The sequence below is a fragment of the Humulus lupulus genome, chromosome 2 (genome assembly GCF_963169125.1).
Source record: "Humulus lupulus chromosome 2, drHumLupu1.1, whole genome shotgun sequence".
NCBI classification, from domain to species: domain Eukaryota; kingdom Viridiplantae; phylum Streptophyta; class Magnoliopsida; order Rosales; family Cannabaceae; genus Humulus; species Humulus lupulus.
Genome location: NC_084794.1, coordinates 80,601,901 through 80,624,769, shown reverse-complemented (window position 1 = coordinate 80,624,769; position 22,869 = coordinate 80,601,901). Strand labels below are relative to the sequence as shown.

At 38.9% G+C, this 22,869-nt stretch overlaps 1 protein-coding gene across 1 annotated transcript in view; it reads left to right on the top strand.

The window, feature by feature from the left end:
- Nucleotides 1-20,746, top strand: part of LOC133814449 (eukaryotic translation initiation factor 5B-like) — a 51,631-nt gene extending 30,885 nt beyond the window's left edge. Inside the window, exon 6 of the mRNA XM_062247406.1 lies at nt 20,439-20,746. Coding sequence (XP_062103390.1) covers nt 20,439-20,746 — 308 coding nt within the window. The remainder of the gene's footprint in view (nt 1-20,438) is intronic.
- The last annotated feature ends 2,123 nt before the right edge of the window (nt 20,747-22,869 follow it).

The window sequence follows — 22,869 nt, the reverse complement described above, 5'->3', positions numbered from 1 at the left end:
CTTTCCTTTCATTCACCACCAACTATGTGTTAAATAAACTCAACTATGGTCTGACGCAACTCATGAATGAGCTTTAGACTTTTGAGTCTATCATGGGTGGACCTAGTAAGGGAGGAGAAAAGAAGACAACTACTACTACTGCTGCTGATCCAGCTAAGGCTGAAGCTAACCAAGCTTCGTCTTCAAAAGATGGAAACAAGAGGAAAGGTGGGCAAAACAACAACCCCAAGCCTGCAAAGGCTGCAAAGGCGAGTGCACAACCAAGTGCACAGACGCCTAAGGGGAAAAACAAGAAAAACAAGAAAGGTAAAGGTAAATGTTTTCACTGCAAAGAGAAGGGGCATTGGAAACAAGATTGCCCCAAGTTTCTAGCAGATAAAAACAAAGGTAATGATTATAGTTCATTTATCTTGGAAACTTGTGTTTTAGAGAATGATAACTCTGTTTGGATTATTGATTCTGGATCTACTAACCATGTTTGTAACTCTTTACAGCTTCTTGAATCGTGGGAGGAAGTGAACGAAGGCGGCTTAAAGCTTAGAGTTGGAAACGGAGCGTTCGTTGCGGTCCAAGCTAGAGGAAGAGCTCGTCTGAAGTTCGGAAATAAATTTTTAATTTTAAAAGATGTATTTTTTATTCCGGATTTTAGTAGAAATTTAATTTCAGTTTCCATGTTGCCATTAGAACGATTTGTTATGACTTTCACAAGTTTTAATATATCTATTTCTTTCAATGGATCACAATTGTGTATTGCATGTTTAGAAAACAGGCTTTATATTATGCGACCTAACGAACCCCTCGCTCTTAACAATGATTTATTCAAAGTAACTAAACCTAGGACCAATAAACGTCAAAAGACCGATAACAAAAATATGACATATTTATGGCACTTGAGACTAGGTCACATTGGCTATGATAGGATTCAAAGACTTACAAATGACAGACCTTTGAGGGAACTCACCTTAGGTGGATTACCTGTCTGTGAATCTTGTCTAGAAGGAAAACTGACCAAGCGTCCATTCTCTGCAAAGGGTGATAGGGCCAAAGAACCACTTGGTCTTGTGCATTCAGATATTTGTGGACCTTTGAATGTACAAGCCAGGGGTGGTTTTGAGTATTTTGTCACTTTCATTGACGATTACTCTAGATACTCATGTCTTTACCTAATGCATAGGAAATCAGAAACATTTTCAAAGTTTCAGGAATTCCTAGCAATGGCTCAGAACCAATTAGGTAAAACGTTAAAGATCTTGCGATCTGATAGGGGTGGAGAATATTTGGATATTCAGTTCCAAGATCATTTAACTGAACTTGGGATTTTATCACAACTTACTGCCCCAGGTACTCCGCAACAAAATGGTGTAGCGGAACGCCAAAACAGAACTTTATTGGAAATGGTTAGATGCATGCTTAGTTACTCAACTCTACCAACTTCGTTCTAGGGACATGCAATTGAAACCATGAATGACATTCTCAATGTTGTGCCGTCAAAATCAATCCCCAAAACACCTTTAGAACGTTGGAATGGTCGTGAACCTAGTTTACACCATTATAGAATCTGGGGGTGTCCCGCTCACGTCCTGAGGAAAAAGGAGGGAAAGCTAGAACCGCGAACTGAAGTTTGCATGTTTGTTGGCTATCCTAAAGGTACTCGGGGTGGACTTTTCTATAGTCATTCAGAAAAGAAAGTGTTTACTTCTACAAATGCTACTTTTATGGAAAATGAATATGTTCAAAACTTTAAGCCTCGCAGCAAAGTAGTTTTAGAGGAGATGGTTAAAGAATTGACTCCAACCAATGTTCCATCGTCATCAACGCGAGTTGATGATGAAATTCCCACTCTTCATGTACAACCGACGCAAGTTGATTTAAATGAAGAAAGTACCACTGTTCCTGAGCAAACAGTCACGGAGCCTCGTCGTAGTGGGAGGGTTTCTAGAAACCCAGTTCGCTATGGTTTGGATGGTGAAACCAATATGGTTGTTGGTGACACTAGTGATGATGATCCATTGTCTTTCAAACAGGCAATGGCTAGCCCTGAAAAGGAACTATGGCTCGAAGCCATGAAACAGGAAATGGAGTCCATGTACTTAAATTCCGTCTGGGATCTTGTGGAAGCACCTAGTGACTTTAGGGCCATTGGGTGCAAGTGGATCTACAAGAAGAAATGAGGTGTTGATGGAAATATCGAGACTTATAAAGCTCGATTAGTGGCAAAGGGTTATACCCAAAGAGAAGGCGTGGACTATGAGGAAACTTTTAGTCCGGTAGCCATGCTCAAATCCATTCGCATCCTCCTATCCATAGCAGCCCCTCTCAACTATGAGATCTGGCAAATGGACGTCAAGACAGCTTTTCTTAATGGAAAGCTTGACAAAGTCATTTATATGGATCAACCAGAAGGATTTAGAGTATTTGGACAAGAAGGAAAAGTTTGCAAGTTGAATAGGTCCATCTATGGACTTAAGCAACCTTCTCGTTCCTGGAATCTTAGGTTTAATGAAATAATCAAAACCTATGGCTTTGAACAAAATATTGATGAGCCCTGTGTTTACCAACTGAAGGCAAATCAAATAGTGGTATTCCTGGTTCTTTATGTAGATGATATCTTACTCATTGGGAACAATGTTAAGAAATTATCAGATGTAAAGAATTGGTTGAGCACTCAATTCCAAATGAAGGATTTGGGTGAAGCAAGTTATGTTCTAGGTATCCAGATCATCAAGGATAGAAAGAACAAACTTTTAGCTCTATCTCAAGCAGCTTACATATATAAAGTGCTTGAACGTTTCTCAATGACAAATTCCAAGAAAGGGCGTCTACCGTCCCGCCATGGAATTCATCTTTCAAAGAAGCAGTCTCCCCAGACTCCTGAAGAGGAAGATGCAATGAGAAAAGTTCCTTACGCATCAGTAAGTTGGAAGTATGATGTATGCCTTGTTGTGTACTAGACCAGATATCTGCTATGCAGTGGGAGTAGTGAGCAGGTATCAGTCAAACCCAGGACCGGAACATTGGATAGCAGTTAAGCATATCCTGAAGTATTTGAGATGGACTAGGGATTATATGTTAGTCTACAAGGGTGGTGTTCTGAACCATGTAGGCTACACCGATTCAGATTTTCAGACTAATTTCGATGATAGAAAGTCTACTTTTGGAATGGTGTTTACTCTTGGGGGTGGAGCTGTGATTTGGAGAAGCATAAAGCAGTCTACAATCTCAGATTCCACCATGGAGGCTGAGTACATAGCTGCGTCAGAAGCAGTTAAGGAAATAGTCTGGCTAAAGAACTTCTACTCGGATCTTGGTGTTATTCCAGAAATGGATAAACCGCTTGTGTTGTTTTGTGACAATACAGGAGCGATAGCCAACTCGAAAGAACCTCGAAGTCACAAGAGGAGTAAGCATATAGAAAGGAAGTATCACATTATTCGAGAATATGTGGCCAGGGGAGATGTGAAGGTTATGAAGATTGCAACTGAAGACAATCTTGCAGATCCGTTTACAAAGACACTACCAGAAGCTACATTTGATAAGCATATCAAGGAAATTGGATTAGTAGAATTAAGGCATTAGTTTCAATTAGTGCAAGTGGGAGTTTGTTGGGGTTTTATGCTCTAATTAAAACCCAAATTCTTTGTAATCTGATTTTATTATCAATAAAAGAATAGAAATCATTTTTTGACTTGGTCAATCACTTTGCTCACATGTTTTATTTTCATGATTATTTGTTTAATATAAACTTCTATTAAATCTCGAGCATATAGCTAATCTTATTTATAGTGACGTAATCATAGTGGAATATAAATATGATTATATGTTCAAAATAAGTTAGTCCTAAGATTAGTCAGTGCACTGGATTTACACTGACTTGCAAATCTACGATATGATCTACTTACACATTACAATGTTATGTTCTTTCCAGAACATTAGCAAAGTAGATAAGATCGGATGTATATGTTACATTGGACAGGACTGATATTGACAGTTGATAAGATAAGTAAACATACCGTTATTATCTATTCTAGTCATATCATATAGTTGACCATAGGTCAATTCATTCTCAATTCTGAGTGGTTAGTATTCTAACCGATTGTATTATTTGAGTTCTTTGACTTGTTCGTTACCAGCTTACCCTACGGACTAGCCCATACTTACATCTTGGGAACTCAGTAGTATAATTAAGTGGGAGTGTTAATCATAGATATGAACATCTATAGCTTCTGATGAAGAAGTGAAACGATGGTTTCCTTTTAGTTTGGTTCAAGGTGTTAAATGATAGAGATCTCATTTCAGTAATTAAATTAGTTTACTGAAATATCATTTACAAGGAACTAAGTGTTTTAAGGATAAAATACAATGAGGGGTAAAACGGTATTTTAGTCCTATCGCATTGTAGACCGTCTATAGAGGATTGAGTGACAATTATGGTTGTAACAATGGATAATTAATAGCATATCTATATTTGTTATAGAGCGTTTTATGAATTCAAGAGTGCAATTCCAAGTCTATAGTGGAGTCACGAGGAATTAATAAGTTAGTAAATTTATTTGTTAGATTTATGATAACTTATTGGAGCTTGATTTCATAGGCCCATGGACCCCATTGTACCTTGGATAAAATCATCTAGATAGTCTCAATTAATTGATTTAATTATCAATTAGAATTATCAAAGTTGACCAGGTCAATTTTGGATAGTTTCACAGAGTTGTGTAATTTTGAGAAGAAAAGAGAAATTATGGCAGATTTATTAATTAAGATAAATTGGTATCTAAATTAATAAATAAATTTAAATCAAGGTTCAAATTATAAATAATTAATTTGATAAATGATTTAATTAATTAAATCAATAGAAAATAACACAGGCCTTGATTTTAAGTCCAATGGGCTTATAATCAAATGAGAAATTTCACGAGCCTATAGCCCATGATAATTTCGACCTAGGGCTTCAAAATGGTTGTTATTTTATTGATTTTTCTAATTAAATTAAATGGCCTAATTGAGTCTATACAAGGAGTGCTTAGAGAGAAGTCAAAACATAAGTTTGATAAGTCACAAGTCAGATTTTCTAATAGTTTTATATTCTCTCTAAACACAAGTCCTTTTCTAAGCCTCTTTGTTATTTTCTCTTCTTCTCTCTATTTCTATCTCATGTGTTGAGAATTTCCCACACTAGTCTAGGTGGTTCTAAGGATACATTGGAAGATTGTGAAGAAAATAGAAGATCGGTTCAGTTTCTTGATAATACTCTGCGACAGAGAAGATACAAGAGTTAGAGACACTGAAGGAAGGACTCTTTAATTCCGTTGCGTATACTGTAAGTATTCTATTCTTTGTTTCTCTTTGAATTCAATTTTAGAAACATGTTTTAGGCTATCTCGTATTAATTTGTTTAATATTAGAGATACATGAAAATAAATAAAGATCATGTATAAGCTTTTTCCAACATGACCTCCCTTCTGGGACACTCTTTGGCGTTTGTTTGCCCTCGAGGCCACAGGCCTGTTAAGAACATTGTCTAAGTCTGAATCCATGCCACCTTAGAAACAGAAGATTATACGTAAGTAATCAAACAAGGTTGTTATAGGAAACTCGACTCCAAGATAAAAGAAACCTAATTGGTACTTTCGGCCGAGCTTGAGCTCGGGGACCGAGAAATCCCCCTATCTATAGGTGGGGGATAGTCTCGAAGGTCCGTATATATGTTGGTCCCATATTGTACAGCTACCCCATCCCAGACCTCATTAAAACTATACATGGTCTGGTATTTTCCTAGCCAGCTATCGAACCTATGAACTCTAAGGTCAACCCTCGACCATGCCAAGAAGTTGTCCCTGGGGTCCTCAAAGAGGATCATTACAGCAGGCTCATGCTTAAGTAATGAAGGAGACCACATGGAGTGATCCAACACTACTTTACCTCCATCCGCCGATCGTTGAGGCCTCGTCGTGGGCTTCATTGCCTGAGACTGGTCGCTCGTGTAGATGGGAGGCAGTGGCACGGGCTTGCGAGCCCGAAGGCCTCCTCCTGGGCGGGATTTTAGCGATGGGGATTGGCACATCTTCCCACCTCGAGTACTTGCGAATCCCCAAATCATCCGTGGACTCACCTTTGCCTAAGATTCCATAAGCTCGAAGCTTGTCTTCTTGGAGGAGATAGGTGAGGGACCTTCAACCGTAGGGGAGCTGAAGAATTGCGGGCCTATGTTCTTTCATGGCCTTTGTTGGAGTAGGCCGATGTTGTGAAAATTCTACTGATTAAAATATGCACAAGTATACACAGTCGACAACAAGTAATACAGTGATACAGTATCAAAGTTCGTCTCCACAAGGACTTTTAAACTAAATAAACGCAATATCAACTAATAACAATTTACAATTCAGTAACCAAATCAAGAGAAAAGTTATGTAATTAATTCTGAAAATAAATGTAAATGAGAAAATTAATTAAACTAAAAATCAGAGATTAAAATGAACGAATTCTGGGTGGATTTCAGATATGAGAAAAATAGATTTGGGTGGTTAATTCCCCTCGGTTCGTTCCAGTTGCTACAGCAATGGCTCAGCAATTTATGTCAAAGTTAACAGATTTCGTAAAACCCAGTATGTTTTTCCCAAAACTTAATATCTATTGTCTATAACCCTCCTCAATACATTCCTGTATTAAAATAGACTATAACCAACCAATCAAGCACCAAATCTTTAGGTTATGCAAGGCAGCAAAATAGTCCTATTCCACTACTCAAAATCACCTAAAACTAGGTAAGTTTCTTGCATCAATTGAATGGGTTCAGCTAGACTTCCCTTTTCCAAGCTAGATCTAACTTAATAAATGCTAAAAATGGCTAGTAATTAACATTCACTTATCATTACATCACATTCAATTGAACTATGACATAAACAACTTAACCATGCATTTAGAAATTTAGTTCATACATAAGGGTTCATAACCACCCAAATCTTTAGGGTGTTAGTTCATAGCTGAAATTATAAACATAAAACCAGTACAGAATATTTCCATGAAGTTTGAACAGAAATTGAGATGAGAAAATAATACAAAATTAAAGAGAAATAGAGATTAGAGAGAATTGAGTGTTGAGCTCTAGTCCCCCTTAGGCGCCTGCCTTCTTTTTCTCTCCTATTTCGTACTCTCTTCTTCTTCTTTCTTTCTGCTTCTCTCTGTACTTTTCTTCCGTGAAAATATCCAGAATTCTAAAAAATGATGGGTGTCCCACTATTTCGGCTGGTACCCTTCTTTTTAGGGTACTTTCCTTTACCCTAATAGGAAAGTCAATTCCCACTTTGTCCTCCAAGTGCCACATCACCTAGCTGACTTAAGTTATTAAAATTCTAGCCACATAGGCGCTGATTTCACTCATTAAGCCCAGCTGTCTTCTAGCCACGTCACCTGCCTGATTCCTTGAATTGCTGTGGTGATGCTACAACATTGAAGCAACAACACGCCCCTTTCAGAATTCATTTTTCCCCTTGCTTCCAGCAGTTCCCTTTTACATATTTTGTAAGCTTCCTTTCCTGATTAACACAACACAGTAATTTACATAAAAAACACTGAAAAATATTACAATACAAACCTAACTCTTACCCAGACTCACTACCTAGAATAACACACTAAAACTGACAAAATTACATGAAATAAGGACTCATTACTCTTTTTAGTTTTGAAAAGCAAGTTCAAAGATTATAAAAATAACTCTAAATCCTAGAGTTATTAGCCGATGATAGGTGGCTGTAGGCAAAAGTGGATTAAATATTTCAAGCTTAACAGTTCAAAGGAAAATGGAAAAGATTTTGAATTACTTATGAATGCGTTGGAAGGAGTAGAATTAGGAAGGAGCAAGCCTTTCAGTCCAGAAGAAGATCGTCTTGAAATTTGGAGGATGGTTTGGGATGTCCTCGAATAATCGCTTCTCCTTCGGGTAGCTCAATAGGTAGCAGAACCCATCTCCTTTGTGAGCTCGAGAAGGGTTGCTCTTGAGGCAAAATAGATACAATATCTCTTATGCGGAAGGCCTGCCCCACTTCATTTTGTGGTACATCGACCTTGGGGCGGACAAAACTTTGAAAGAGTTGGAAGGGGGGAGGTTGGCATAATCCAAGAAATTTTTAAAATAGCTCTTCAAGGGCAGCAGGGCCCCAGCCCTCATATGTTCGCAGCTCCAGGTGGCGAGTTTGACCTTACGATCAAGATTACCATCTCCCGGGGCATAGCAACTCCTTTCGTTGGACGTTGCAGGACAGCACATCAGCATACCAGAAAGCTTAAGCTCGTGGTAGGCTAGCAACTCAAAAATATGACCGGTGGAAGTAACCGAGCTTTGGTAGTGCTCAGCCTCAAAAAACTCCTCCTTCGAGGTAGGGATTGAGAGGGTTTGGGATGTGGTTGGACGTGTCAAGGTATCCTCCATTAGGGTAAATGAAAGCTCACCAGGTGGAAAGGCTATGGTGACTTTAAGTTTGGGATCTAATGGAATAGGTCTGATCTCGGGATTCTGGTCGGGATAGACTGCAACTCGGAGTCTCTTCCTTTCTCTTTCCTTGACCTCGTCGATTTGGCGTCGGAAGTGAGCTCGTATGTCTTCTTGTTCGCAGCATTCTTCATGCTCGTGAATTAGTCGTTGATTTCATGTGAATGGAGATTCAGGACTGGGAGTTGATGAGTGGTAAGAGATGGTGATCTTGGGCCCCCACCAATTCTCTGAAGACTGCAACATCTAACAAGAAAGAAAAAGGTGAGGGCCCATAGTTTTAAAGTGGGAAAATTTATCTTGATAACTCGAGTATGCAAGCTTGAGATAATGAGATTGCCTCAATCGATACTGAAGGCTCGAAAGGGTGAGATTGACTCAGATGTCTGTCCCGAACTACTGTAAAATTTGGGTATCGAGAGTGCACCCACGCGAGAGTGGGATGGATACTATCAATTTAAAACAAAATAATCCTAGATTTCCAGGGAAAAAGTTGGCAGTTGCCCGAAAAGTCTATGTTTTCGGGATTCGTGCATTAAAATCCTAATCCCAAACCCTATTTCTTAAGCCACACGAAACTTACAACTGAAAATACCCCATTACTGGAAAAGCCTCATTTTTACATGTTTCTACCAAAAAAATTTGTGGTCTAGACCGTGATTCTAATCACCCCAAATATACCCAAATCACAAAGTTTCCTAGTGCAAGGGTGGACCCTTAAAAATCTAGTAAAAACCAGAAGGCCATTATCTGAAACAAGTGAAACGTAAAAAAAAGGGAAGAATACCAGAGAAAGATCAGAAGGCTTACGCGAATCTGTTCGTGGGAACGAGGAGATTGTCTATTGAAGGAGTGGTTGCAGGAATGATCTCACCGAACCAAAGGTTGAAAGAGTGCTTTGCTTTTTGGGCTTAGAGAACATATAAAGAAAATCTTGGGTTTTTATTTTTCTCTCTGGTTCGTGTTTTCTGTGGAGTGAATGAAAATGGTGAAGATGAAGGGGGTGTGTTTTTATATATATCCCTGAGGGAATGTCAATGGTCGAAAGGATCTGGACTCTTGGTTTGAGTTGAAAAATGATATGATGGATGGGGTTTAATTTTAACATTGGTGGCAAAAAGGTCCTAGGAAAGGATGTGTGCAGAAATAGAGAGTACTTGAGTACTCCTGGTGTGCAATCCCCAAATGACGTGTGTCCACACTCAAGTATGGTAGGTGGCACGTTTTTCAGAAAGTGGAGTTCAAAAGTTTCTTTCTCAGAGGATTTGAACCAACACTTTTGAGGGGGCAAAATGTTACACCCAAATTTTGAGGATGAATAAATGAGCCTCAAAATGTAGGCTTGAAAAGCGTAAGCTCGAAAATAAAAAGCAGTGGCTTAACACTTGTACAAATTTGCATGATTCCTGACTTGTTCTTGTTGGCAATCGAGCACAAGTTTAAAAGGTTTGAGCTTAAGCTTCAAGCTTGAAAGAAAGAATCTTCTCCGACGCATATGGATGGTATTCGAGCATTAGTTGCAAGCTCAAAGATATTGTTCTCCGAAGATTGAGTTCGATGAAACCACCAGTTGAGGAGGGGCTGACCAAAATAACAAGCTCGAATGCATGTCAATCTTGAAAGCGCGTTAACCTAGCAGTCGAGGTCAGCAACGCTTTAACAGCTGTTAGAAGATCCCTATTCTCTATGGATTTGTTGTTATCTAATAATTAAATCCCAATTATCATGGGATATTATGTATTTAATTGTAATGCTTCAAAATCCCTAATAAGGTTTAGGATCTTGATTAGGAGGCCGGGAGGGCCATAATTGATTTAATATGCCATTAAATTATTATATGCATGTTTATGTGAATTATATTATTATATGATGATAAATGCATGCATATGGGTCCACATTTTATTATAAGGGCATTTTGGTAATTTGGCTCGTTGAGGGCATGATTGTGTATTTTCATGCATGTGGGTGAATTATGAATAATACCACATTATATGTGGATTTGTTCAAGTCATTCAGCATGAGATGATCTTTGAATGCAAGTTTTCGGTCTGGTCATAATAGGATTAAGTTCGGGGCTCGGGGTGAGTCTCGGGGTAATTTGGTGATTAGAGTGTTGTTGGGAATTAAAAGGTAACTGGATATGATTTATTGGCATTTGAGAATATTGGAAGTATCAGGAATTGGAGGGTGTTAAGTATGATTAACGAGATAGGCGGGAAATGATGGTTTTACCCTTGGGGGCCTTTAGAAAACTTTAAATACCCTAGGAGCATTTTGGTCTTTTGACCTTAAGATTTATATCAACTATAGATGGCTATAGAAGTTTACCAAAAACAGAGCAAAGGTTCCTCCTCTCCTGTGCACCATTTCTCCACCTTTTCTCTTTGAATTTTTTAGCTCAATTTGGGGAATCAAGCTAGGGAGCCAAACCTTGAGGGTTTTGGGTTATGTTCCACCATTGAAGAGGGTCTTAAGTTGAGATTAAGGTGATTTTTTAACCATGTAATCTCTTGTTCTTGCTCTATTTTCAGTTGGTTTTCAGTTTGGTTTTTGATTGGAAAGTCGAGGATTTGATGGAAGTTTTGGCTAGGGTTACTTGGGTTGTGATGCCTAGGATGTGTGTAGATGATATTTGGGTTCATTTGGGGGTTTAAATGGTGTTTGGAAGCTTTTGAATCAGGTTGGAAATGGAGGATTCGAAGGAGGAAGAACCAGGGCCATTTTTGCTTGGACCTAGCGCTATAGCGCCTAAATGGTAGTGCTACAGTGCTAGCCAAGGCAAAATTCCCCTGGTTGTAGCGCTGAGGCGCTAGGGGAGTAGCGCTGTAGCACTACCTTGTTATCTGAGATGCATGTTTTGGGTGTTTTTAAGGGTTTTTGGCTCGGGGTTTCAATTCCTAAGGCTCGGGATTGAATCTACTCACCGTTTGGGTACAATTCAGGGTCTCGAGAGTGAGGTTTAGGTCAAGACCCTTTTATTGTTGATTTCATTAATTGGAGATTGTATTTGGTTATGACTAGGTGACCGCTAAGGGATTAAAGGATCGATAATTCTCAAGGGTCGTTCAATTGTTATTCTCGCTCGAACAAGAGGTAAGAAAAACTGCACCCCGTATGTGATGCACGAGAAACATGTGGTTAGGGCATGCCATGAATGTTGAATATGAAATTGATCAGAGCTTGAGTCTCTGTGTTTGCGCATGATCCTAACTATGCTAGCAATTGTTAAGTAAGCATGTTGAATGCCCTACATTAAGATATTTGACATATGATATATGCCCGGTAGCATTGCTTACTTGTGAATGGCACTGACTTACTAGTCAGAATCGGCAATATGGTCAGAACTAGCTGTGAAGCTGTGACTTACTAGTCAAGTTCGACAGTAGTTTTGAGCACTGATCGTATGTTACTGGCCTAAGGTTCAGGAGCGCCATAAGCGTCATGAACGCAGAGCCGATAAAAGATTAGACCTAATCAATATCTGCATTGAATGACTCACCATGAGCATTAATGCCGGACCGACCCCAAGTTTGATGAAAAAACTAAAAGCGCTTGTCTAGTCTATGACTAGTTACTCAGAGCCAGGACTAGAAGGTCCAGGTGACCGCATCGTCACATGGCAAAGGGTACGGAACCCACACTAGTGACTCTTTGGTCACTCATTTGGTTTACATAGTGACTCCCTCATCAGTCACTCATTTGAGGGTGTGGAACCCATGTTAGTGACTTGCTCATTAGTCACTCATCTGGTTTAAGTTAGTGACGTGCTCATCAGTCACTCATCTGAGGCTGCGGAACCCATGTTAGTGACTTACTGCTCTGTCACTCATTTGATTAGGGCTATAAACCCCATCATGGTTATCGGAACCTTCAGTGTTAATCACTCATCTATTTTGGATTGACTTGATAGTCATCCATACAGGAGGGCATGGCCCACAACCATTATTATTTGGATTTATTTGCATGCGTGATTAAGGTTTTTATTGCTAGGCGTGCATATTATGATTTAGTAACATGTTATTATTGTTCATGAGCATATTGAGTTTTCTTGCTGGGCTTCCGCTCACGGGTGCTATGTGGTGCAGGTAAAGGCAAAAGAAAGCTAGATCATCCTTGAGTTGGAGAGCTTAGGTGACGATGTGTACATATGCAGCTGCTCGTCCGCCACGGCCGAGGGTTGAAAGAGGAACTAGGGTTAAACCCTGTTTTGCCGCTTAGATCGGCTGGTTGTAAATATTTTCTTGTAAAGAACCTTTAAATTATATTTTTGGGATCCCAATGTATACAGTAAACATTTTAGTGAAACGTTATATCTTATCCAAAAAAATTAATCCAAAACCGCTAATCATACTTAGCTACACGATTTTACCAAATGACTCGATTAGCGAGTTTAGCACTGTTTAAAAGGCACGCCGTAACAGTCCCTGGAGTTTAGGGTGTTACATTAATGTATTTAATTACATTAATTTAAGATTAGAACAATCAGTTGCAACTTCCCTGAATCAGGGGAAGATATTCTCCTAACCAGGCCTATAAATAGCCTTGTATTTTTCATTTGGACTGCATGCACAATCTTGTACTGAGAATACTTTGTTGAATTGCTCTAAGAAAGCTTTAAGAGAGTATTGCGAATCAATAATATTGACTCGTGGACTAGGCAGATTTTGACTACTGAACCACGTAAAAATCCTTTTGTTCTTTTCTTATTTTCTAAATCTTTAGTTTAGTGCTCTTCAGATTTAAGTTGACGAAAAATGGCGTCAATACTTGTAATTCAAATTTCTATTGGGGGAGAGTGAGATAACACCACCTCAAAATTTAGAATCTACACAAAAATTTGATTAATAGAGACTAAATAAAGATTAAGAAAGATTATGCAAACCCAAGTTGGTGAATGATCTTCTTCAACATTGATTAACCTTCAAAAACCCTTGTAGAGCCACCACTTTAAGCAAATCCTTATAACAAAAAAACCACAAATCCAAGCTTATACACATTTCTTAACGCTGTCCTAATACTATATTTCCTAGCCACCATTGAAGCTTGAGGCCTTTTCTTAGAGGAAATGAGGATTGAGGTTAAACAAGCCCTAAACTAAAAAAGTCAAGCACTTTCTTTATGAGTTTCTTGGAGAAAACTTGAGATTATTGGAGCTAGAGAGAGAGGGGATAGAGAGAGATTGGAGAGAGTGATAAAGTCTTCCAAAACTCTATTTTGACCCTTATATAGAGTAGACACCGTCATTATTAGGTCTAACCAATAGGATTAGACTTATAAAACACGTCATTTAAAGCAATTTACGTAACTTGTACGGTCTCCAGTAGGCGATGTTTCGCCTACATGCAGGCGATGCATCGCCTGCTAGGGTTTTTGAAGTCCTAAGGATCAGGCAAAGCTATGCCACTTGGGTGGTGACGCATCGCCACCCTCTTTGATTTTGGACCTCTCCAAAGATCTAGAATTGCTCCAAATGCTACCAAACTTTTTGGGGACCCTTAGATACCTCAATGCATCACTTTGGACCCAAAATTACATTTTTAAAGTGCCTATAATTGAAACTCAAATTTCACATCTTCACTATATGAAATTCACTAAGTGTTTATACATTGCTTGTATTTTAACACTTAGCTTTTTGTATTTAACCAATCATAACAATTTCTTATATAACACAAATTATTATCAATAAAAGAAGTAGAATTCATTTTGTTCACATTTACATTGCTTACATATTTTATTATTGTTAGGAATGGTGCCCTTAAAGCATATGAATTGGACAATATCTTTTTTTTATGATATAAATAAATGAAATGATTTTTTGTATATATTGATTGTTTATTATTATTATTATTATTATTATCTTAATAATATTATTTGAATATCAGAAAATTTCTAAATTCTTTATTGTGACTACAATCTTGCCTTATCATCAATATATAACATTTATGTTTATCAAATGGATGTCAAAACGATAATCCTAAATAGAGATCTCGATGAGGAGATCTATTTGGAACAAATAAAGGGTTTTGTTCTAAGGGAAAATGAACATAAAGTGTGTATGCTTGTTAAATCATTATATGGTTTAAAGCAAGCACAAAAAATTGGCATGGGAAGTTTGTTAAAGCCATAGTTTCAGATGAGTTTAAACACAATAATGTGGACACGTGCTTATACTTAAGACTTGTGATGGCTATGTCATCTTGGTGTGTCTATATGTTGATGATATGTTGATTTTGAGTAATGAGATGAAATGCATAATAGAAACGAAGAGGTTTCTATCTTCCATTTTCAAGATGAAGGACCTTGGAGTGGTTGATATCATCTTGAGTATAAAAGTGAGAAGAAATAGTGGGTGTTATGCCTTAATTCAAATTCAATATGTTAAAAAAGTGCTTGAAAAATTAGTCATCTCAAAATCAAAGAGGCAAATGGATTTGAATTCACCTTGGTTTATTTAACTTTTTAATATTTAAATAAAAAATAATTGACATAAACCAATCTGATGGCTGCCAAAAAATATTGATGGAATGTAATTTTGCCGAAAAAAACTGAAGTATTTAAGTGCTACAAAGCGAAAAACTTAAGAGTAATGATAGATGTACTTTTAATTTGTACACTTAAATTACACACCATGATGTGTAATTAGTCTCAACTATATAATTAAATATTATGTGGTTCCCACTTAAAAATATCCATGATTGAGATTACTTACACATTACAGTGTGTAATTTGAATGTGCAAATTGAAAGTTCATATATCATTACTCATAGAACTATGACATTTATTGCTACACTCACAAACTCATTATTCACATATAAAGATTTGAGAATTGCTAAGGGGCATCACTGGTGTCCAACACCACAAGAATGTGACATACTGCTATTGATATAATCCAATATTAGGTCTCACACATTTAAATTTAATAAGCATTATAAAGTATCGATAACCAATCACAGAGTGTCACCTTATACGGTGTTATGTACTTTAAGGTACCAAATAGCAACGCTACAAAGATTTGATTTTTTTTTTTGTTGGCTTTCCTAACAAAATCCTTGGTCGATTCAAAATTGACCAAATTACGAACATGGTTTACTTTATCAAATTATAGCTTAGTTTGTCAACATAGTTTATAAAAAAAAATTCTAAAATGAGGATCAACAAGTATGAGCTTTGTTTCAGCATAATAAGCTTACAGTTATTCCCCATATCTCTTAGAGCTCTTATTATTTCTGAATGTCATGTCAACAACAGCAGCATCAGAACATAGACATGGACGGTAGTTATGATGTGAAAGAATAATTCTAACATTTTATTGAAGACGTTGAAATGAAAAAAAAAAAAGAAAGAAAAGAAAAACATTAATGTATTATCAAGAATGGTACAAGAAATGTTAGATATTTTTTAATATACTACAGAGCCCAGTACAGTTGTATTAGTTAAACTCTGTTAGTTTGTTTTTTCTGTTTTGATTTTTAGTTGTAATGTTATTATTTCTTGTAACGGTCTGGTTAGTAGATTCTTGGCCAGTTAGTCCTGTAATCAAACACTTTTTACACTACTCTCAATGCAGTCAGTAGAGCCTTAATTCATTTTTTCACTCAAACAATCAAAGTTCTTCTTCTCTCTATTTTCTCTTCCTTGCTTTTCTCAAGTGATATGATTAACGAACGAGAGAAGAAAAACCATAAAGCCATATGTACCTATTTGCTGCTACAAATTACAGATCAATGTATAAATACAAAATCAAAGATGAAGCAAAATTTAAGGATTAGCTATATGTGTTGGGCTTGTAAATTGAGTAGATTTCTTCAAAGGGAGAACTTTTTTGAACCATATTATCACCACTATTTATGAAAAATATGCCAATGGACGCCTCTCTAATGTTACTTATGTTTGTCAGCTGAAGTAATGCTAACCATATATATGTTTATGCTTATGGTCACTCATGTTTATTCTCATTGTTTATTTGGTTTGTAAGACAAGAATGAACTATACATGATGCATATTGTGAATCAATACATACACACACCAATGCTGAGCTTGCAAATTAGGGGCCAAAATCTTAGATTTGTCCATTTCAACCGTGTTATATCAGCGAAACAAAAAAAGATTCAAACTTTTGTAAAAAAGAAAGTGAAAAATTCTCTTTTCTGAAACCACCTGAGGTGGCAGGCTTAAACAGAACCGAAAGTAGCATCAAATACAGCCACATCTGAGTCCATTGTGTGGACCAGGCAGCCAGCCACACAGACCTTGGTTTAGTAAGATCTTAGCTGTGTAAGGGCTGTATATACGACTTAAAACAGAGTGAGCTGTGTGAAACCTTGATGGTTCACCCCAATACAAACCCCTCCAATTACCAAACGAGGCTAAAGTGGGCCCTAAGGCCCCAAGCAAAGCACATGCATTCATTCATTCACCTAATCCTTCTCCATTTTTCTCACCCTTTTCTATGGTCCACCACCCAAAGCAATGTGTGTCTTTCTCACAACAGTTTCTTTTGTCTCTTCTTTCCTCCTCGTAGCGATATGTATTTGTACTTTTCTTGTAAAGTGCAAATGGATTTGAATTCAATTTGGTTTATTGTAAAAGTACTAAAGAAATTTGTTTAGAGATTTTGTACAGAGGAAGATACTCATTAATATTATTCACCGCCAGCTGCTTTTGTGGGAGCCGCGTACATAATAATGATGATGATAATAATAATGAGGTGTTGTTTCAATAAGTCTTAGTAAACTTATGTGCATGATCCCTCATGTGGGCGACGAAATATGCGCCTAACGCCACGTCACCTTCTATAATGCAAAATCATGATCAAAGTTATTGTCAAATAATAAATAAATGGGTAAATACTATTTTGGATCTTATATTTTGCAAAAATTACTGATCAGATTTTGTGTTTTATTAAATGACAATTTAGACTATGTGTTTTGTAAAATAGAGCATGTTGACCCACAATTTGGCCAATGACACGGAGTCAAATATACGACAAATGATAAATCAGCAAGTAAGAAAGATGATCGAATGGAAGAGAAGAAAACACCAAGGATTTATAGTGGTTCGGCCCCAAAAGATGGTAATGACCTACGTCCACTTAGTGCTATTATTAAGATTGAATCTCAAAGCAGTGATCAAAGAACTAAAGTTCTTGAGTTTCACAAACTTTGGAAGAAAATACAATAAAACGGTGGATAATTGCACTATATCTCTATCTTAGCAAAAAGATTCAGGAATCAAAAGTCCCTTCCTTGAGCTATTTCATGTATATTTATAGGTTCAAGGATGGTTACATATGCCAACGTGCCATGTCTTTCCTTAATAATCGCGTATAAAGATAATAATGAATAAATATTCCACACAATTATTATAAGATTACAGTTTAAGAAGGAAATAAGTCAGGTTATACGACCAGCCTGGTTGTATCTAAAAATTAACCCCTGGCGAAGCGATATGCTTCTGGCCGATAGTCGAGCAGTACTTCTGCCACATGTCAACCACGTGTGAGAAATCCTTGCCACATCATCTGCAGCCATTTTTAGGGTAAACATTTGCCCCCCAAGTTTATTTATTGCGACCAGCAATAAGTAAACTTAGGAAACTGACTCTTCGAATACCCCACAAAATCTGTCAGAGCCGCCCATGCTTTCTCGAAAAAAGGTGATCAATCATGTCCAATCAAGTCTTTTCGGCTTCCCAATAACTTTTTTGACGGCTATCACACTTCCCCATGCCTTGGAAAGTTACCATTTTTTATTACCTTGGTAACCACTCCTCGGCTAATATAAATAACCCTTCAGTATCAGTTTTTACTTTTTACACTTTAACTTTATCTTCAAGAAACTGAAGAACCAGGAGCTATACTCCCAGAAACCCAGAAACTCATACAGATCACGAAGCTCTTGCCCAGCCGAATCAATTTAGTGCCTCAGAACTTCACTCCATCTTTCATGCAAGTACGTTTCCTTGAACCTTTCCATTGTTAATAGGCCATACAACACTTGTTTGTATCTATTCCTGATATCTGAGTTCTTGGAGGTTTTTACTTTTCTTGGCTGAAACTGTTTTGGGGAAATTGGGAATGTTAACCGATGCTTGAAAGGGTGATGAAACAACGTCTTGTAGGAGTTAGGAGCCAGTTTGGTAGTCGAGATTGTAGATTTAGGGCGTAAAATCGAAGTAAAAATTTGATTTTTAGGCTAGTTGAAAAACTGGGTTTTTCCCGCCCCTTCGGAGTCGAAAAAGCTTTTTCCTAAAAAACTTTTTACTTCCGCTTTTCAATCTGTTTTTCAAACTGCTCGTATAAAACTTAGTGTTTTTGCTAGAATTCTTTTGGTCGTATAAAAGCTTAACTTTTATAGGCGAGCAACGTTATTCTAACTTTCAACACAGATTTTTAGGTTTTACGTTCTCACCTCCCCCTTTCTCTGTTCGCGGTTCTTCATGCAAGATCCTTGGGGAGGTGAGAAGCCTATCGACGACGACTTGCTTGCCCAATTACTTGAAGACAAGGAGCATCCGTCGCAATTGGTGCCAGAGATTCCTTTTTCTCGAACCCCACCCAATAGACCTCATATAAACCTTCCAGCCATGGGTAGAGTAAAATCCACAGCCCATAAAAAGAAATCTTCCAAACCTTCAGACCAGCCTGCTCCTTAGACTAGTATTCCCTAGACCAGTGGTCGGGAAAGAAATACCCCCGACCCAAACATTCAAACTCATGCTCAGCCCCGAAACGTCGTTAAACCAGATGTTGAATGGTACATCGCACCTGTCAGCCGGGCAACGATCAAGATGATTGCTAATTACGTAAAAAAAATATGGACTCCCTGGGGTGACATTAGTTCAACCCACTCAAGACTAACGGGCGAACTTGCCTGGAGGTGCCTTCAGCGCCTTGTCGAGGTACCATATTGAGGCAGGAGCGACTCTGCCTCTTCATCCTTTTTTCCAGGGGGTGGCCAATTACTTCGGGGTCGCCCCTTTTCAAATAACTCCCAACGGATATAGAATGCTCGATGCACTCTATATCCTTTACAGCCACAAAAAATGCCCTGTCCCCACTCCACACGAGGTCAACTATCTGTTTGACCTAAAATCTAACCCCAACTAAGAAAACACGGGGTTTTTCCACTTTTGTCACCAGGAAACGGGTCGCACTTTCCTGACCGACACCACCTACATCTCGAACGTGGGGAGGTACCATCTGGAGTATTTCCTGACAACAAATATGGTCGCAAATAACCTAGCCTTCACTCAAGGAGGTAAAGTCTTTGTACCACTGGTCGCCAATCTTTCTTCAATTTTTTGCTGCATTTCCTTATAAATTTAGTGCATTTCAGGCCCATGGTTGCGACCAAACCCTACTCCAGACATGGAGATGCGATCAGCCCTCCTGGCCAGCATGATCGACATAGAGAAAAGTATCAAACAACTGGTCACAGAGGCCAACTTGAGGCTGGTCGGGCTTTTAGCTCCCCACCAAGACGTGAGGGAGTCAACAGCGAGAAGTGCCACTGGCGAGGAGATTCCCGAGCAGCACCCGGACGTGTCACAACCTCAGAGGAGGACAACCGAAGTGACAATCAGGGAACCCTCCAACATCCCACGAGCTGCTGCTGCCCCCGCCCCTCAGGGAAAGGGAAAAAAGAAGGCCACTGTCCCTCTCGAGCCCCTTGACGAATCTTCGGATGAGAACAGTACTAATTTCTCGCTTTTAGATAGTTTTCCAATTCCCTGCCACTTATTTGACGGGGATGGCAATTTTAAGTACGCTCCCAATTTAGATTCAGACTTCTTCATGCCAGAGAGTGAGTGTAACACTAGTAGAGTGTATAATGTAGCGATCAGTAATGATAGCTCGGGTATTTCACTTACAATTTTCTTTGTTTCTTTTCCTGACATAACATACTCAATCGTTTATACTATCTCACTGTTCGTGTATTTGCTTCTCTTTCAGACATGGAATCCGAGTACGTGTTCGACATATACAGTGCCCTTGAGGCTCTCGAAGCTCCGTCGAGCAAAAAGAAAACGAGCAAGAGGCATCCCAGGGAAAGCAGTAAAATGCCTCAGGCCAAGAAAGCCCGCACTGTAGGCCCTCCGGCCGACGGACCCTCAGCAAATGCAACACCACCTAATTCTCCTCTCGAGCAGCAGACTCCCCCTGCTCCTGCCGGGTCGACACCGTCTCCACCGGCCCCAACCACCAAACTCAGCAGGCTGGTCCTGCTTCCACAAGGGGCGACATATCGAGTCGCGCCTTAAGATCGGTCAAAGACAGGGTCGCCAAAATTTTGAAGCACGAACGTTGTCGAGAGGCGATGGCTTCGATTGAGACAATGGACGTTGACCAGATCCTAACCCGCGCATTGAATGAGTTTGCCAGTGTAAGTTATCTTTTTCTGTGGAGACAGCTCCTTTTATATTCTACAGTCAATCTAACCTTTTCTATGATCGCAGGCAATTCTAACCCTTACTGCCGATCAGATCCGCTCAGGTGCTGTCACCAAGCAGTCCAAGACTTTGGAGCAACGACACATTGAAGAACTTAAAGCTGCCGAAGCGAAATACGCTGAGCAGCTTGAGGCGGTGCTCGAGGAGAAGAATAAATTGGATGCAGAGCTAAGGGAGAAGCAGACTGCTCTGGATAAGGCCATTGAGCAAAAAGACAACATCAAGGAGTCTAACCGTATCAACTATCGCAAGGCTAAAAAGCTCGAGCAGGAGTTGGCTGCGAGTAGACAAGAGACTACAACCTTGGAGGGTCGTATCGAGAAGCTTGAACAAGCCAATGCCAGTAATTTGGAAAGGTACAAGAACGCCACAAGTAAGTGTTTTTATGACTTCTCGAAACACAACCAAGGGGCTGATTTCAGTTACCTTCCCGAGCACGCAAGGCATGCCGAGATAGCCCGCTGCATTGCTCGACTGGCAGAAAAGGAGAGGGCAAAGGTACCTGCCTCACCCGAAATCTCCTTGGCGACTGGCTTGGACGAGGCAGACAATGAAGCTACAGATGTCGTCGACCAGGGCACCCCTCAAGATCCTCCAGCCTCGTAGTCTGCAAATATTTTTTTTCTCTTAATTTTTCAAGTACACAACCTACAGGTCGTGATGTAAAGACATTTATTTTCCAATTGATATTTATTGCTGCATGGGCAGCTTTTACTTTTATTTGAACAATTTCATCCGAGCAGTGACTGCTCGTGGTGTAAAACTAACATTTTGATATTATAATATATTTGCATCTTATTATAATATCTGTTCGCATGACCGAACTTAGCATAGTACTTTGGTTTGATTTAACAAAATACAAAATTTTGAAAAATACTCTAAGTACCCTAGCATGCTTTCACTTATTTTGCTCATGTGTTTACATACCTTTCAATATGCTTTGTTTACTAGATACCTTATATGCCCCCCAAGTGATCGAGGAGCTTTAGGTCCTTGGTCACTTGCCTTGACCAAAACCTGTTTGAACAATACTGCTCGGAGCAAAATAATTAAAATTGTAATACAGCAAAACAACACACGTAATAAGCAAATACTTGTATAAAATACAATAATTGGCAAGAATGACTGGCTGCGCACAGTCCCTTATATTTTTCGTAATAAATGGACAAAACATGTCTGTACGAGTGATAAAAAAGATCTTACACTTATAAGCGATCAGTCACATAAAATGACCAACCCTTTTTCATAACTTGTAAAAAGTAAAATTAATACAAGTCAATCCTTTAAAAAGGATTGTTCATTGATAGTACTTGCGTAGGTGCTCTCCATTCCAATAGCGAGGAACGAGATCTCCGTTTAAGCGAGCAAGTTTGTAGGTGCCTGGGTGAAGGACTTCTTCAATCTGGTATGGTCCTTCCCAATTAGGTCTGAGTACTCCAACAGCTTGGTCGTGGGTGCTCAGGAAAAGTCTTCGAAGTACCAGATCTCCGACACTGAATTTCCTTTCTCGAGCTTTAGAATTGAAATACCGAGCGACCTTTTGCTGGTATGCAACTACTCAGAGTTGGGCTTGCTCACGCTTCTCATCGACCAAGTCTAGGGTTTCCATCAGTAGTTGGCTATTCGAGCCCTTATCGTACGTGATTCTGCGATGCGAAGGCGGATCCAACTCAACAGGAAACATAGCCTCATATCCATAAGCTAAAGAGAATGGAGTATGGCTTGTTGCTGTTCGGTGGGAAGTTTTGTATGACCAAAGGACTTCAGGCAATTATTCTGGCCATGCCCCCTTAGCTTCTTCTAGTCTTTTCTTTAGTGTATCCTTTAGCGTTTTGTTGACCGCTTCGACTTGTCCATTTTCTTGGGGATGAGCAACTGAAGAAAAGCTCTTGATAATGCCATGCCGTCCGCAAAAATCCGTGAATAAATCACTA